Below are 16,228 nucleotides of genomic sequence, written 5' to 3'. Positions count from 1 at the left end.
CACTTCAATCCCCTTTTCTAAGACTTTATGCCCTAAAACAATACATTCACTAACCATAAAATGACTTTTTTCCTAATTCAAAACAAGGTTAGTGTCGTCACTTCAATGAATTTTTCAACCATGTTAGAAAATATGGACATCATACACCTTTGAAAAGTCGCAGGTGCATTACACAACCCAAAAGATATTCTCTTATAAGCAAAAGTACCATAAGGTCAAGTGAAAGTAGTCTTCTTTTGATCCTCGGGAGCTATGGTTATTTGAGAATACCTTGAATAACAATCTAGAAAACAGTAGTAAGTATATCATGCAAGTCTTTCAAACATTTAATCAATAAAAGGTAAAGGGAAGTGATCTTTACGTATCGTTTTGTTCAACTTTCGATAATCAATACACACACATCAACCTGTGACAATTCTAGTAGGAATCAACTCATTATTTTTGTTAGAAATAATTATCATACCTCCTTTCTTCGGAACAGTTTGACGAGGCTTATCCAACTACTAGCCGAGATTGGATAGATAATGCCAACATCCAAAAGCTTAATGATTTTAGCTTTGACTACTTCCTTTATATTTGGATTTAATCTCCTTTGATCCTTAGTTGTAGGCTTGTAGTCTTCTTCCATCAAAATCTTGTACATGCACACACTTGGATTGATCCCCTTTAAATCTGAAATCGACCACCCTAAAGCTTTCTTATGCTTTCCTAGAACCTGCAATAACCTTTTCTCTTGATCAGGTGATAAGTGAGAAGAAATAATAACAAAAAAGAATTGTTCTCACCTAAAAATGCATACTTTAAATGAGATGGAAGTTGTTTCAATTCTTGCTTTGGGGGTTCAGTCTGTTCCTCACTTTTGATGCTTTGAACATTAATGTTAATGTCACCTTTATCAATGGTCAATTTATCTTTAACATGCAAGGTGTCTTTTACACAATCATCAACAATATCAATTCTAAAACCAATCATTGTAATCCATAGGAAGCTTACAGGAATTAAGAGCATCAAAAACAATTTTCTCTTGACCTAATTTTAAAGTTAACTTACCCTCATAGATGTCAATCAAAGCTCTTACAGTTGCAAGAAAAGGTCAACCAAGGATTATGGGTCCTTCTTTATCTTCATCAATGTCAAGGATAATAAAATCAACAGGAAAAATAAATTTACCTACCTTGACGAGCACGTCTTCTATAATTCCCCTTAGATATTTGATTGATCGATCCGCCAATTGTAGAGACATCCTTGTTGGTTTCAACTCTCCCATCCCTAGCATCTTGAAAACTTCATAAGACATAAGGTTAATGCTTACACCTAAATTAACTAAAGCTTTTTCAAAATCAAGATTTCCAATATTACAAGGGATAGAAAAACTTCTTGGATCTTTTAACTTTGAAGGCAATTTATTTTGAATGATCGCACTACACTCCTCTATTAACATTATCGTTCCTTGATCATCAATCTTCCTCTTCTTGCTTAGAATTTCCTTTAAGAATTTTGCATAGCTAGGCATTTGAGCAAGGGCTTCAGCAAAGGGTTGTTTATTTTCAGCTTCTTGATAACATCAAGAAATTTGAGGAAACTCTTATCATCATATGATTGTTTGAGTCTTTGTGGAAAATGAATAGGTGGAACATAGGGCTTTACTTCCTCTTTCTCTTCAAGATCAATAATGAGGATATTTTTATGTTCTTTCTCTTCTTCTTCCTTCCTGGTTGGATCCTCCAATTGTTTGCCATTCCTCAAAGTGATCCTCCAATTGTTTGCCATTCCTCAAAGTGATAGCTTGTACCTATTCTTTTGGGATTTTTCTCACTCTTACTAGGTAACGTACCTTGAGGTCTTGAGGCCATCATGTTAGCAAACTGCCCTAATTGAATCTCTAAGTTCCTTATCGCAACTTGTTAGACTTTATGATTTTCCCGAGTTTCATTCATGAAATCCATGTGAGATTTAGAGAGACCAGTAAGAAGAGCATCATGAGACTTCTTCTCTTGAGGAGGAAAACCTGGTGGTGCATTCAAGGCGTTGTTTGGATTCCCATAAGAAAGATTAGGATGATTCCTCAACCTGTTATCATAAGAATTTGAATATGGGTAATTCTTCCTTCCTTGATTCATCACATAGTTGACTTGCTCCAAAGTTTGAGGATTTAGAGTATCCAACATGCATTCCCCAATTCCATGTTGCCCATTACACTTGTAACATGCTTGCACAATAGAATTAATAGAGTTAGTAGTCAACAAATCCAACTTCCTTACCATATTGTAGTAGTCAACAAATCCAACTTCCTTACCATATTGTCCACTTTGGCATTAAGTGCGGTAATGGCATCAATCTCAGAAACTCCTACAGGCTTATTCCTTTCAGAGGTGTTCTAGTAATGGCTATTGCTTGCCATCTCTTCTATCAACTCATGGGCTTCATCAATCCCCTTTCTTTCAAAAGATCCACCAGCAACTGCATCTAAAATAATTTTTATATTAAGAGACAATGGATTATAAAAAGTTTGTACCTGTAACCACTTAGGTAGGCTATGATGTGGGCACTTCCTCAATAGGTCTTTGAATCTCTCCCAAGCTTTATACAAACTCTGTTGATCATGGTGGGCAAAAGTCATTATCTCATTGCGAAGCTTTGTGGTCTTTGAAGATGGAAAGAATTTCACCAAAAATTTTTGGGTTCTTCCCATGTAGTGAAACTTCCAGCAAGGCATGATTGCAACCAAGATCATGCTTTATCCATTAGAGTGAAAGGGAATAGTCTCAACTTTATGGCATCTTCAAAAACTCCTTTTCTTAAATGTATCACAAATCTCTAGGAAATTCTTGATGTGGGCATTAGGATCTTCATTAGGCAAATCTCCATATTGAATTGAGGTGGATAGCATTTGAATAATTGCATGTTTGAATTCAATGTTGTTAGCTTCCACCCTAGGCTTGGTGATACTTAAAGTGGCCCATTAAGAGGAGTTGTGTAATCTCGCAAGGTGCAAACAGGAGGTTGAGCCCTTTGAGCGAGCGGATTTAGTGGATCCACTACATCTACTGGTTCTGCAATGGTGGATTGTCTTCTTTGTTCCCGACCTCTTCTTGCAGCGTTGTTTCTTCAGTAAGTCCTTTCAATTTCTAGATCAAAAATCAAAGGTCCAATGCTACGAGATCTTCTTTGCATAAAACACCTGAAGTTTCTTATAAAAGAAAAATTAATACAGCAAAAAATAAATGTTTAAATTAATAATAGGTTAATTGGTATTGTTATTGGTAACGCCAATCCCTAGCAACGACGCCAAAAACTTGATAGGCTTTTTTGCAAGTATACGAAATCGCAAACAAGTAATAAAAAGTGAGTAGAGTCGTTCTACAAAGATTGTATACCAAGTACCAAAATTGTGTTAACCTATTATTATTTAAAAGATAATAAAGAGAATGTCTTTGAAAATAAAAGAATTAAAGTAAAAACAAGAAGAATGAGATCAAGCAAGAAGTTGTTGAAAAGAAATCAAGGTTTAAAAGATACTATGGATATTTTGACTTCACTTACTTCTATCTAGTTTATGCTATTAGTTCGATGATCAATTTTAATTATTCAAGAAGGAGAAATAACCCTAAAATCACTAATAAGCTCTCTCGATATTTTATTAGCTATTTTAACCCAATTGAATTACCCATCTCTTAATGGCACAACCAAACATAGATAAATCATTAAGTTCTAAGATTATTCAGGAATCCACAAATTAAGGCTTTTAATTTTATAAAAACCTCTCACGAGTCAAACCATCTAGCTCTCGTATTAAGTTGTTATTCCCATGAAATTTATTACCCTCTTTATATCAAAAAACCTTCTCTCGATTAATCAAATAAATCAATCCAGAGGAGAAACTCTACCTGGAAGCATTAAGATCAATAATAAACTTTCCTTGAATAAAGAAAATCAAATCTAATATTATAAATTGGAGTTGAACTAAGCTACATCATATCCCTAGTAAAGAGATTTAGTTCGACATAGTGAATAAATCAAACTCAATTAAATTTGTAAATAATCTCATAAACAATAATAAACAAAAGGAGATTTAGAAACAAAAACTAGTAACGATTGGCTTGAGCACTTCCTTGAATCTTTACACCATCTTGAGTGCTTGAAGTCTTAAAGAGAGAGAAAACTATATAAAGAATAATAGAATCCGAGATGAAAATAACATAGCTAGTATCTCTCTTTATATAGACTCCTTGGGACATCTTCAACTTCGTTTAGGAAAAAGAATCTCTAATGAGGAAAAAATCATTTTTAGATAGGAAACTGGTTAGACTTTGTATTTCTTCCAAATTAGGATTCTCCTAGCGGCTTGATAGAATTGATGCTTGATTGGCAGGTCAAAAGTCATCTCATGTAGATCCATGCAAACGGCATGGTGTAGAACTGATGTTTTCAGCTTAATATGAAGTTTGGTCCTTAGCACGGGCTTGCTCCCTGGCACGGGCTAGGCGTGCTAGCCTCTAAATCCTCAAGGTGGTTACAACACAGGCCGTGCTTGGGTAAGCACGCTCTTGGATCGACACCTCCTTGTAGCACGGGCGTGCGGATGAGCACGGCTTGGGCGTACTGATTAGCACGGCTTGGGTGTGCTAGCCTCTAAGTCTCAATGGTGCTTTCCCTTAAATTCTACACCGGGGTGCTGGATTGCACGCCCAGGGTGTGCCAACCTTTGAAAGTTTTGCTTAACTTCACTCTTTTCTATGTTTTTGGCTGGTTTCCTATCAAAATTTCTCATAATCAAATGAAATGTGATTCAAGAAAACTTTATTTAAAAACATAAGTAAATTAACTGAAATAAAACAAAATAAACAAAAACTAATTGAAAACCTAGATAAAATTTGCTGAAAATAACTTTAAAAATAAAACTTTACATTAGCTCTATTTTGCAAATGAATATATATGTTTTAATCAAAGTCAATAAGAGCTATAAGCCATATCATAGATTGAAAGCATGAACTTTATCATATATGTATAGTTATATACACACACCTCTAAGTATGGACTGTCATATTCTTATAATGATTTACTTTGTAACACTCATCACCCGATCGCAAAGGAATAGTCGGCGGATGCCACATTCAGTGTCGGAGGCACCTATCTAAGATACAAATTTAAATCTTATTAGCTAAAGACATGGATAATTTTTCTTATTTAAATCATTTCGAGTCTTACAAGTCTAGCAAGTCCATGGTTTTACTTAGAAAATGATTTGGGAGATCTTGTAGAAAAACTGCAAGAGTTTTCCTTAAATATTGGACTTAACTAAAAATCTGTGAAACAAGAAAACACTTCCAGAACTAACCTCAACAATCCACCAACTCCAATATTCGACTTTAATCAAGATATTCCAATATCAATTCATGATCATCCATAAGGCTTATATAATAACTATACAACATACTTAACTAAATCCATAATATGATTTAGATATCATAAAGAATTCTAACCATAATATATATTCTTGTTAATGCTTAAGTTAATACATAAATTCTTAAAGTAAATACAATCTCCCATTTCTAGAGTTTACACGCCATATCTAATACATAAACGGAAGCAAACGAACTTTATCTATCAAATGAAGTCTTTGGCTCTGAAGCTGGATCTAGACTCCAAACAGCACTTCCGAGTATAAAACTCAGTGGTGCTCAATAATCATAAGCATCTAATGTTTCGATGATAACATATAATCATACTCATAATCATACAATTATTTAAAGTACTAATCATGCATAAGTATATATTTCACATGTAATCATATTTAACATGTTAAATCGTAAATTCTCACACTCAAGTCATATATCATCATTTAAAGCATGAATACATACTTATAAACTAAAAGCATGAGAGATTAACTTGTAAAAGTATTTAATACATAAATAGCCAAAATCTAAACACTTATAACAATAGCATAACACATAGACTTATAAGTGCATTTATTATATAGCATTATCTTATTCAATCATTTTCTTTCATTTTAACTTATGGGGGCTCATACATACTTAGTAGAATCAGAAGCAGATCATACAGCAGAATCAAAGGGCTATAAAGTCAAATAGAATCATAGCGCTATTAAGCCAAATAGAATTAGAGGGCTACAAAAGCCAAATAGAATCAGAGGGCTATAAAAGCTGATTAGAAACAGATATAGTGTGTCTGCTCATACAAAAGCCACCCACGTGCCAAGCATATGATCATAGCTATATTCAGATAATCACAGTAGCATTATTATGCCGAGCATGCTTATAATCAAAACAATCTTAATCAAGTCTCTAATTGACACCAAGTATATTAAGAGTCCAAAAACTTACTTTCCTTCTTTAAGTTACATGATTACTTATAAAACTTTACTTGTTTAGATAACACATAACTTATACATGATTTATCTCAATTCAATATGTCCTTCGAGTCATTTACACTCAGAAAGTTCTATATGCCTTAAATCCAAACAATTATGATAATCCTCATATTCATACGTTATTCTAAATCTCATATATAATAACATATACTCATACATATTAAGTCATAAGTCTTAAGCATATATACATAAAGGCATGGAAAAGCTACAAGTCCTACGAAAGCTACTTATAGGTCATGTAACTTAAGCATAGCCAATATGGTTGGAAAATCTCATAAAGCATATCATAACACTCATGAACTTATAAGTGGTAATTAGATTTTATTAACACTTATTACATACAAGAATCATGCTTAAGGACTCATGGAAACTCTCAAATCTCAAATGAGCCTTGAAAATCATATAACTTCCTACATAGGTATGAAGATTCGTATTTTATATGCATATCCATATTCCATCATGAAGTCCCATAATCATAAATATATTTATCAACTATATTCACCAATCAAAGTTACCTATTAAGGCTTGTATTCAAAAACTCAATTTTTGTGAAAAACACATTATATGGAGAATTCATCTTTTCCTCAAAAATCAAGAAGTTTAAAAAATCATAATCTAAAATAAATTCAACTCTTTCAAGTGTGAAGTCTTAGTACTCATCTCCAAGCACTTTAAACAACCTCAATTTATAATTAACTCAAATTCAAGTAAAACCATAAAGCATATATAATTTCTCATATTTCAAATCATAGAAAAAGTACATATCATTTATGTGACTTGTATCATATAAATCTTCCTTTTTACATGTAACTCAACTAAAGCCTTAATTATATCCTTAGAAGCATAGTTATGCTCTAAACATGCAAAGTCTTATATAAATTGCCAAAGTTCATAAATTTCATGTCTTAAGAAAAGAATAGTATAAAAAGAGGCTTTCATCATGTAAGCCATACTTTTCTCATGGAATTCCACCAAAAACATCAATTATATACTTAGAAGCATAATTAAACTCTAAGTATGCATATACTTAAGTAATTACTCAGAGATTTGACATTTCCAAGTTATAGGAAGTTACAAGTCATAAATGTGATTTTTACCGTAAAAGTTTCATAATTCACATTCAATTCATTCAAATAATTTATTATACTTAAAGAAAATTAGTTATACTTAAAGCATGCATATTCCCATTCAATTTCCCAAAATCCCTACGACTGAAATCATAGGAAATTCATCATTTCTCAACACTTAGCAGGTTATCCAAATCAACTTGGCACACATACAAATCATTATGAAATAAGAGCATACCATCATTTGAAAGACATGGTAATACTCAAAATATAACTTCTCTTAAATACAAATAAGCATACTATTATGCTAAATAAGTAAATTTCATGGCCTATGTGATAAGTACAAACATATATATTTATACTCTCATTATATTTAGTATTGCTTGATAAATTTTATATGTAATTCATTTAAGGTGTGTTTATAAATCAGACAAAATTTTGAGAGTTTTATGAATAAATGTTCTACATCAAGAAATTTCCAGAATTTTAGTAAACTTGACTTTTGTTGTGTTTTTAGCGCATAACTTGAATTGTAGGTCTTCAAACTGAGTGCAACTTAATTCATTAGAAAGATAAGATAAATTGCTACGAATAGTATGAAGGGACTATAGTCTAGATCAATCTCTGAGACAGTAAAAAAAAAAAAATCAAGAACACAGACCAGCAGCTCAAACTTGATTTAGCACATCTAAATTCAATGTTTATTTAATTTCTACTAATTCAAGCACTCAAATTAAAAAAAAAAATCCAAATTCATTGAAGTCTTAAGAAACCTGGCAATAGCTTTTATGAAGGATACAAGACATAATCTTGCTGTTTTAGTAGCCAAAATGGGCAATCAATTCGGATATACAAGTGCGCTGGCATGACAGAATCAATTTTGGTATTTAAATTATAAGTTGAGCTATAAGTATCCAAATTGGACATAAGAGGATGGATTAGAAAGCTAAGAAGTAGGCCTACAACTTTCATGAAGAGATTAGATACAGATGGAAAATGGAAAGGGTTGAAAAACAGCTTCTAATCCTAGCCACAAGCACATTAAACCCAATAATACACACAATTTCAAGCATTAAGCATAAAGTCCCCAATTTTTTATCATAATACTCTAAAATTGAAAATTGACAAAAATGAAAAGAAAAAAAAAAAGAAAGGATGAGAGATTATAGTGCACTAACCTTTTAATTAAGCTATAGAAAGCTAAAAATCAATCAACAAAGCTCTAGCTTCCCTTTATCCATATCAACTCTTGATGGTTCTCCCAACTCTAACATGAAAATGCTCCAAATCATCACTCATAAATTAAAGAAAGCATGGATTCTTAAAATGAAATCCAAAATCACATTCTTACTTGAATTTATAGACTACAACTCCAACATCTTGAATTCGACGAGTCACTACACCAAGATATAGCTTAAATCTTCAAAGACAAAGGCTTGGATTTGATTGCTTGTAGTTAATTTGAGTGATAAGTGTAGAAAATTTGAAAAGAAAATGATTGAGTTAAAGAAGGAAGGTTCGGCCATGCACCAATAAAAGGAGAGAAAACTGTAGAAAACTGTAGGACAAAGAAAGTAAAGAAAGAAAGAGAATTGTTATATAAAACTTTTCAGTGGCATTTTTGTACTTAGGTAACTAACTACTTCCTTAGGAAGTTGTGCAAGAGGGGTTGAGATTTAATCTCCAAATTAAAATCCAAGTATTAAAATTACACCCTACAACAACTTCCATAATTTGTATTTTTCTCCTCATTACTTTTTAAAATTATTCAGTAGTCTTGATTCTCCAATTCTCTAATTTCTAAAAATATCCCAATTTATTATTCATTAATTACCTAATTTCTCCAAATAAACTCATAATTTATTATCTACACACTAAAATAATATATGCATGCTCCAAAATAATTATCAAAAATATTAGTTATGAATAATAATTTTTCCGGATTAGAAAAACACCAATTCCCTTTCGGATGGTACTACTGGCAAGTAAATCACTATTCACAATACAGAAATATTAAGGCATTACATACTTGTTTAATGGCTACTGGATATGATAGATCGAAAAGCAATCTCAAATATGATTTTCAATTTTCTATGAATAAGAACATGTTATTATATTAATATTGTTATAGCTCTAATTTGGTGTAATTTTAAAAAATCTCTCTAATAAAAAATAGCTTTTTATTATAAATTCAAATGTTTGTTTGTTGTAATTTTGTCAACGCCTAAATTTCAATTTCTTTACATGTGACTATAGTTTTGTAATTTTGTTAGTTTGTTAATAGGGTTAAAAAAATATTTAGTTTGTTAATAGCAGTGTTGATTTTTTTTTTTTTTTATCTCTTCCCTTTTACAAGGGGAAAAATGCAACTTTGTTCTTTTTGATTTTAAGAGGCGTAAGTTATTTTGGAAGGCTAATTTAATATGCATTGTTGTAATTTCATATTGTTTGGCATACATTTATGTCCTTTTAAACTTTAACTATTATTATTATTATTATTATTATTATTATTATTCAGTAATTATAAATACTGGAGTAAAATTGTTGATTAGAAATTATCAAGCTCCAATTGAGCTGAATTTTCATAATCTGAGCTTCAATGTAAAATCTATCAAGCTGATTGAAAATCTATCTCGGATAGGCTCGAGCTCGCATTAGAACATCATGAACTAAACTTAGAACAACTCGAAGCTCACTCATTTATAGCCCTAACTGTCATCCTTCTAAACGGAACGAACCCTGTTGGGAAAGCTGGAAAGGGATAACCATTTAATGTCATTTGATAATTTTATCCCCAAAATGTCTTAACGAGTTCCACCTTGACTAAATATTAAGCCAAGTCAGACAGCATAGTGTAAATAAACATATACAATACACAAGCTACTCCTGCTCAAACTTGTCAACTCATTAAGAATTGAAAAGAATTGTATGCATCAATTAGTTTAACTTGGAATTTAATTGCTTATACAAGATGGCAAGACACTATTATGATATAGGCACATGCGCAAAGAAAAAAGTGAGGAAAGAACTGGAAATTTTACAACAAAAATAAACAAGATGAAAGAGCATCACCGCCGAAAAGCATTGCCACTACCCACTTCAAACCTTCCCTGTGAATAATGCGTTCGGCGACGAACGCTCTCTTCTATGGTTAAGCTTCCACCCTTTTCAGTACCATATACGCTTCTCTGAGTTGCATCCAGAAAGTTTCTGCCACCAGAAATGCTAGCACGGTTAGCTTCACGTGCATCCTCCTCCTCAGCCTTCTTCAAACGCTTCCACCTTTGCTCCTCGTGCAGCTCAGCATTTTCTTGCATCTCCTGTAGTTTAGCTGCTCGTTCTTCTTCTGAAAGTTTAGGAGCAACATTGTAGCACTTATGGCGTGAATCATGGCTAACCGCCATAGAAGAATCATAAGATCTAGCCTCTCTATAGCTTCTGGGTTCCCTTTCCTTTCTATTGATGAAACTTCTCTGTTCCATTTCTTTTCTATCAACATCAGTATTTGTCCAGTCTCTCAGAGAATTTTTCTCACCCGTCAACTTGTCAGAATACTTCTTCACAGCATGGTTACCATCATTTTTTACAGCTTTTGAATCTGAGAAACCACTGGGAGACCGCTCTCTGTATTTTGAGTCCCTTCTTCTGCGACTTTCTCTTCCACTTGAGTTGTCGTTGGAAATCACTTCTGCCTTATAATAATGCTCCTCGTGTTTAGAACCTCTGTGATCGCCAGTTTGTCGCTTCTTTTCCCTTTTGACATAAGAATCTTCTGAATCAGATTCTGCTTTGGATGATGAATGCTTGTGATGCTTTGCACTACCATGACTGTGCTTCTTCCGGCGTTCTGTTTTTTCCTGAGCCTTTTCCTCTTTATTTGCTTTGACCTATAAATAAATAAATAAATAAATAAAATATATAAATGCATATATCAGTTATAAACAAAAAATTAATCATCAATACAGATTACAATTCATTTTTCTCATCGCATTATTTGCACAAAATTCTTGTCATCAATATCTGCTAATTTCTTATCAAATTTTGATCATCTCCCAATTCAAACAAATTATTAAATCATGAATAACCAAAAAAAAAAAAAAAAAAAATTGGATAGTTAATAGTATCATTCTTCTTGAGGTTTGAGCTTAGGATGTTCAGTGGAACAGGTGTCCAATAGATTGATGAACTCGCTACCACTTTTATGTTTCAATAAAGTTCTGCAATTTCAGAGCCTAATACACCTAACAGAAAATTCTGAATTACAAAACTTAATAAGGCAGGAACAATTATTCAAAGCTTCCTAATGTAATTGGATTAAATACAAATGGGGAAACAGAAAAACTAGAGTAAAGTTAATGAATAAGTAAAGGGTAGACATAATTAGAAGCAAGCTGAAGGCCTTGATGTTATGGGAGTGAGAGTTCAACAATGGAAAAGATGCTCCCAACGTTTGGAATGTGTTTTGAGAGTAAATCAAGCATGTAAAATGTCTCTCTAGTAAGCTAAAAAGCAACCATAATAAAAGAAAAAGAAAAGTCTACCGATTTGCGAATGAGGGCCATTTGGACAGGGTTGTTCTTGATGCGGGCAAGGGCTTCTTGCTCCCTCTGGCGAATCAAAAGCAGAGGATCAGAATGAAGTTTCCTCCAAGCATCATTGGCAGAGTGAGGTTTGTCCTCAAATAAGGCTCCAGGGGCAGACGATTGCTTGCCAGTGGAAGCAGAAGATGATGGATCGGCAGTCTTGTTGTTGTTATTGGGAATGGTTTCCTCGAGCGCCTTGAATGCTACTCCCGACCCTGCACCAGAACTACTGCTGCCCTTTCCCACGGCTAGTCCAGAATCATAAAGAAATTCCAACCTCTCCTGCCTCCTGTGCGAGTGCCAAATTAAAAGAAATTAAAAAATATATATATATATCCCAGGCTTTCAGTAATTAATTAATTCATTAGAATAGTACAGAATTGCAAGGGAACATACGGAACGAGGCCAGCTTGTTCCTGAAGAAGGCGAAACTCTGAGCGCTCGCGTTCATCCTGAATCTGTTTGCGGAGCTCTTCCAATTTCTTCTGCTCTGCATCATGCTTCTGCTCCGCCTTCCACACATTCTCTATGTTCCTCAGGCTCCCCGTGTGCCATCCCTTCTTGTTCAGAAACTTCAATGCCATCTTTCACAACTCTGTATTCCACAAAATAATTTCATTAGTTTTTCAAACATATAGACTAACTACCAAATATTTTTTACAAAAGAGGACAAACGTAAAAATTTCAGAACATACGAATATTCAGAAGTTCCTGAACTCAATGTTCATACTCCCGATCATTTAAATCGCTCTATGACACTATTGTGTATAAAGGAGACCTAAGAAACAAACCAGGTTAGATGGCTGCATATATCTTTTTTCGGGAAAAATTCTGGCATTAAACGGGTAAATCGGGAAAAAGAAATTGTCAACCATTAAACAGCACATAATCATAACTAGGCTCTTAAGCTAGTATTTTTCAAGGATCTCGACATTATCTGATTCCCAGTTCTTGACTCTCAAAATGGTCAGAAATCTTACAATCTGTTAATTGTAATGGGGAAACTGATAATGATTAATGAAAAGAGAACAAATGCGGACCATATGGAAGTTCTCTGGATCCCTGATGGAAGATAAGTTTTCTTTATATCAACTTAACAAGGATTTCTCAATTTTACTGCTACATCTCTCTCCATAAAGCAACCAAATTCAGTGAACTAAAAATAATCAAGCATTAAATTCATTCAACCTCCTTTCAATTCAATTAGGCTTCTCTTCCTTATATAGCTTTTCAATTAAAAAGAAAACAAAATCCTATGAATTGAATCGTGAATCAAAAAAAAAAAAAAAAAAAAAAAAAAAAAAAAAAAAAAAAAAAAAAAAAAGAAAGAAAAGAATAGACCAGACAGGCTATAGATAAAAACATCAAAACCACATTACCAATTAAAGAATTCAACTATGCAAAACATGTAAAGAACGTATAAAATTCTCCAATATACAAAATTAATTAAAAAAAAAAAAAAAAAAAAAAAAAAAAAAAAAAAAAAACTAAGGAGAAGTAAATTCACCAATGTACAAAAAAGTAAGAATGCATTATCCATCTAGGAAATAATGAGATAATGGACAATTCATTATAATCAAATGTACCAATAAAATCCCATCAACTGTATATATTGTCTCATCAAATTCTGCAATGAACCACATATCACAATTTTGTAGATTTGTCTCATTTCACAGAAAATCAGCTAGCAAAAAATAATGGAGATAGAGAATAATTACAACTGAAAATAACGACCATACTACTTATTTTAAAGGAAACTACCATTAAAATTAAACCAAAACTAAGTTGGAACTAGGAAAAGATACATCTCCCTTTGAGATAATTATTTATGCAAACACGGGTTACATTGTAAATTATAATCAAAACAGAATCAGCTAAATACAGATATATCAGCAAGAGGAGCTTTCAATTATCATCGCAACCATGAGCAGAAATTTAACTTTGTGAACCAGAAACAGTATTTTCGAGATTTCAGCAGAAAACTGAAGAAAAAAATAATTACACGATAATGGTGCGACACTTCAGTTTTGAGAACTAATTTATGAAAATTAACTAAAAAAAGAGCCCAAAGAGATGCTTTCGGGAACCGCGCAAAATATAGCTCATTTTACAAAGAACCCAGAATTTCATTATAAGATAGAAGAGCACACGCAGGGAATAAATTAAGGTTCAAAGAGAGTTTAACTAATATCAGTTTTGCTACTGAACCAGTTAAAAGAAATTGCAGAGATTTTATACAATAAAAGAAGAAATTAAACCAGTAGAAAATTCTTTAGAAAACGAACATATATCGGTTTAACCAAAACTTTAAAATCGCAAATTAGTGAGAAAATATTGAATCAATTCATAATTTAAGGTAATTTAAAATCAAATCAGCAAAAACAAACATAGAAAAAAACAAAAGGTAGACAAAACGAAGAGAGAAATTCACCGGGAGAGCGACAGGAATCGGACGAGTTTAAGAGAGCAGAACCCGATATAGAGAGAAGGAGTTGATGCCGTGCGCTTTCTCAAATTTGGACCGAAAATCTCATGGGTATCCTTGGTCGAAATTGGCAAGTATTGGGAAGAAATTTGATTAGGTTTTGAAGAGAAAAAGAGGAAGCGTTGTTTGACGAGAGAGACTGAGGCCACGCCAAAATAAAGAGAGAGAAAAAACAGATATAAGGGTTTACAATAAAATTGATTTAGGTGTCACTAGGTTGCTTAGCCGCCTTTATGCTGTCGGATAAATACTCACGGCTAAAATTTAGCCTTTACTTTCATAATCACTAGCTCGTTGTACATCTTTTTTACGTATAATGTACTCCCTCCGATGATTATGATTAAGAAAATGATACAATTTATTAATTTTCTAAGAAATATAATACAATGTTTAAATTGTTATTTTTAAATATAAATATAAATTATATATAATAAATATGGATAAAGTTAAAAAAAATATAATTAATATAATCTCAAAAATCTAAATAAGCACTTAAAGTAAAACAATGTAAAATGTATATTTATAACTATTAAAATGGAACGGAGCGAATATTATAAAAATTATCTATACTATATATAAATAGAGGAATTGGAAGAATAATGAGATTTTGGATAGTACCCTTGAGGAAATCTGAAAATTTTAAAATAATTTTATAATGACCAATTAAAAAATATATTTTATTAATTTATTGAATTTGATTTGTTAAAATTATTTTTTAAATAAAAATATATAAATAATTAAGCATTTTAAAATTTTAAGTTTTATCTTTTTTTAATTTATTTTTAATAATTAATGATTAAATATAATAACTGTCACACCCCAAAATTGATGGTGCGACGGTCCTACTATCCAAGTAGGCTTAAGGCCGTCGGACACCTCGTAAAACCCACAACTAAACCAATACAATTGCATTACTTATCTTGATTAATTACTTAGGTGGGCTACAATTAATTTATTTACTTTCACTTAATTCTCAAAATCATTGAATTCAATTTTTCACACTCTTTATATAATCATATATTACACTCTCAAAATATTGTTCAAATTATAGCTTACATACATACAATACTAATATTATTCACAAAGATTACGGAGCAACTAGAGTTCATATATATTATCAACAACTTATAATATATAACAATTATTTACATTATTCACAGGCTTCTTATTGGAAGAAGGAAATCAAGAAGCTGATGGACCTGGATTACCTCTACCTGAAACCACGGACGCTTTAGTGAGTCATCAACTCAATGAAATTATAGTGTCATATCGGTAGCATGTACAATGAAAGTATCTTAAGGTTCAACATTTATAGTAACACAGGATAGTGAGTCATCAACTCAATGAAATTATAGTGTCATATCGGTAGCATGTACAATGAAAAGTATCTTAAGGTTCAACATTTATAGTAACACAGGATGGTAGTACAATTATAGCTTATCAACAGAAATAAGTCCATATAAAAGTATTCATAGTAATCGGATCAGTATCAAAAAGACAATTTCAAAAATATGACAGATAATCACATAGATAGTACTGAAGAAAACATGTCACTTTGTATATTCCAGTGCTATCACACATTTACTCACTTTAGAAAAATAACTTTTCCCTTTAATCATAAATCTCTATATGCACATAGCCTGATGGTATAGCCCCCACCAAGTTGGGATTGTATAATATTGACTAAACAAATGGCTTTGGT

At 32.2% G+C, this 16,228-nt stretch overlaps 1 protein-coding gene and 1 non-coding gene across 3 annotated transcripts; one reads left to right on the top strand and one right to left on the bottom strand.

The window, feature by feature from the left end:
• Nucleotides 1-2,531: 2,531 nt before the first annotated feature.
• Nucleotides 2,532-2,638, top strand: LOC119371185 (small nucleolar RNA R71). The gene has a single exon (XR_005178749.1). It is a non-coding gene; the product is annotated as a small nucleolar RNA R71 (small nucleolar RNA).
• Nucleotides 2,639-10,372: 7,734 nt separating this feature from the next.
• On the bottom strand, nt 10,373-14,677 carry LOC105642432 (uncharacterized). 2 transcript variants are annotated; one of them, XM_012227252.4, is made up of 5 exons: nt 14,473-14,677; nt 12,737-12,819; nt 12,438-12,636; nt 12,000-12,330; nt 10,373-11,345 (listed from the first exon to the last, which is right to left on the bottom strand). In XM_012227252.4, the coding sequence occupies exons 3-5, from the start codon at nt 12,623-12,625 to the stop codon at nt 10,527-10,529; spliced, it is 1,338 nt and encodes a 445-aa protein (XP_012082642.1). In that variant the 5' UTR covers nt 12,626-12,636; nt 12,737-12,819; nt 14,473-14,677; the 3' UTR covers nt 10,373-10,526. The 2 variants fall into 2 exon arrangements, with proteins under 2 accessions (XP_012082642.1, XP_012082641.1); XM_012227251.4 differs by lacking the exon at nt 12,737-12,819 and having other exon boundaries at nt 14,473-14,672.
• Between the last annotated feature and the right edge of the window lie 1,551 nt (nt 14,678-16,228).

Source organism: Jatropha curcas, chromosome 4, assembly GCF_041381405.1.
Source record: "Jatropha curcas cultivar XTBG-Jc1 chromosome 4, XTBG_Jcur_1.0, whole genome shotgun sequence".
Lineage (NCBI taxonomy): Eukaryota > Viridiplantae > Streptophyta > Magnoliopsida > Malpighiales > Euphorbiaceae > Jatropha > Jatropha curcas.
The sequence above is the reverse complement of the archived record's forward strand: the minus strand, read 5'-3'. Positions and strand labels throughout refer to the sequence as shown.

Coding starts and splice junctions, on each gene's coding strand:
- LOC105642432 (XM_012227252.4), bottom strand. CDS start 12,625: ATGGCATTGAAGTTTCTGAACAAGAAGGGATGGCACACGGGGAGCCTG. Junction 12,331..12,437: donor GAACAAGCTGGCCTCGTTCC/GTATGTTCCCTT, acceptor GCACTCGCACAG/GAGGCAGGAGAGGTTGGAAT. Junction 11,346..11,999: donor TGGCCCTCATTCGCAAATCG/GTAGACTTTTCT, acceptor ATTTATTTATAG/GTCAAAGCAAATAAAGAGGA.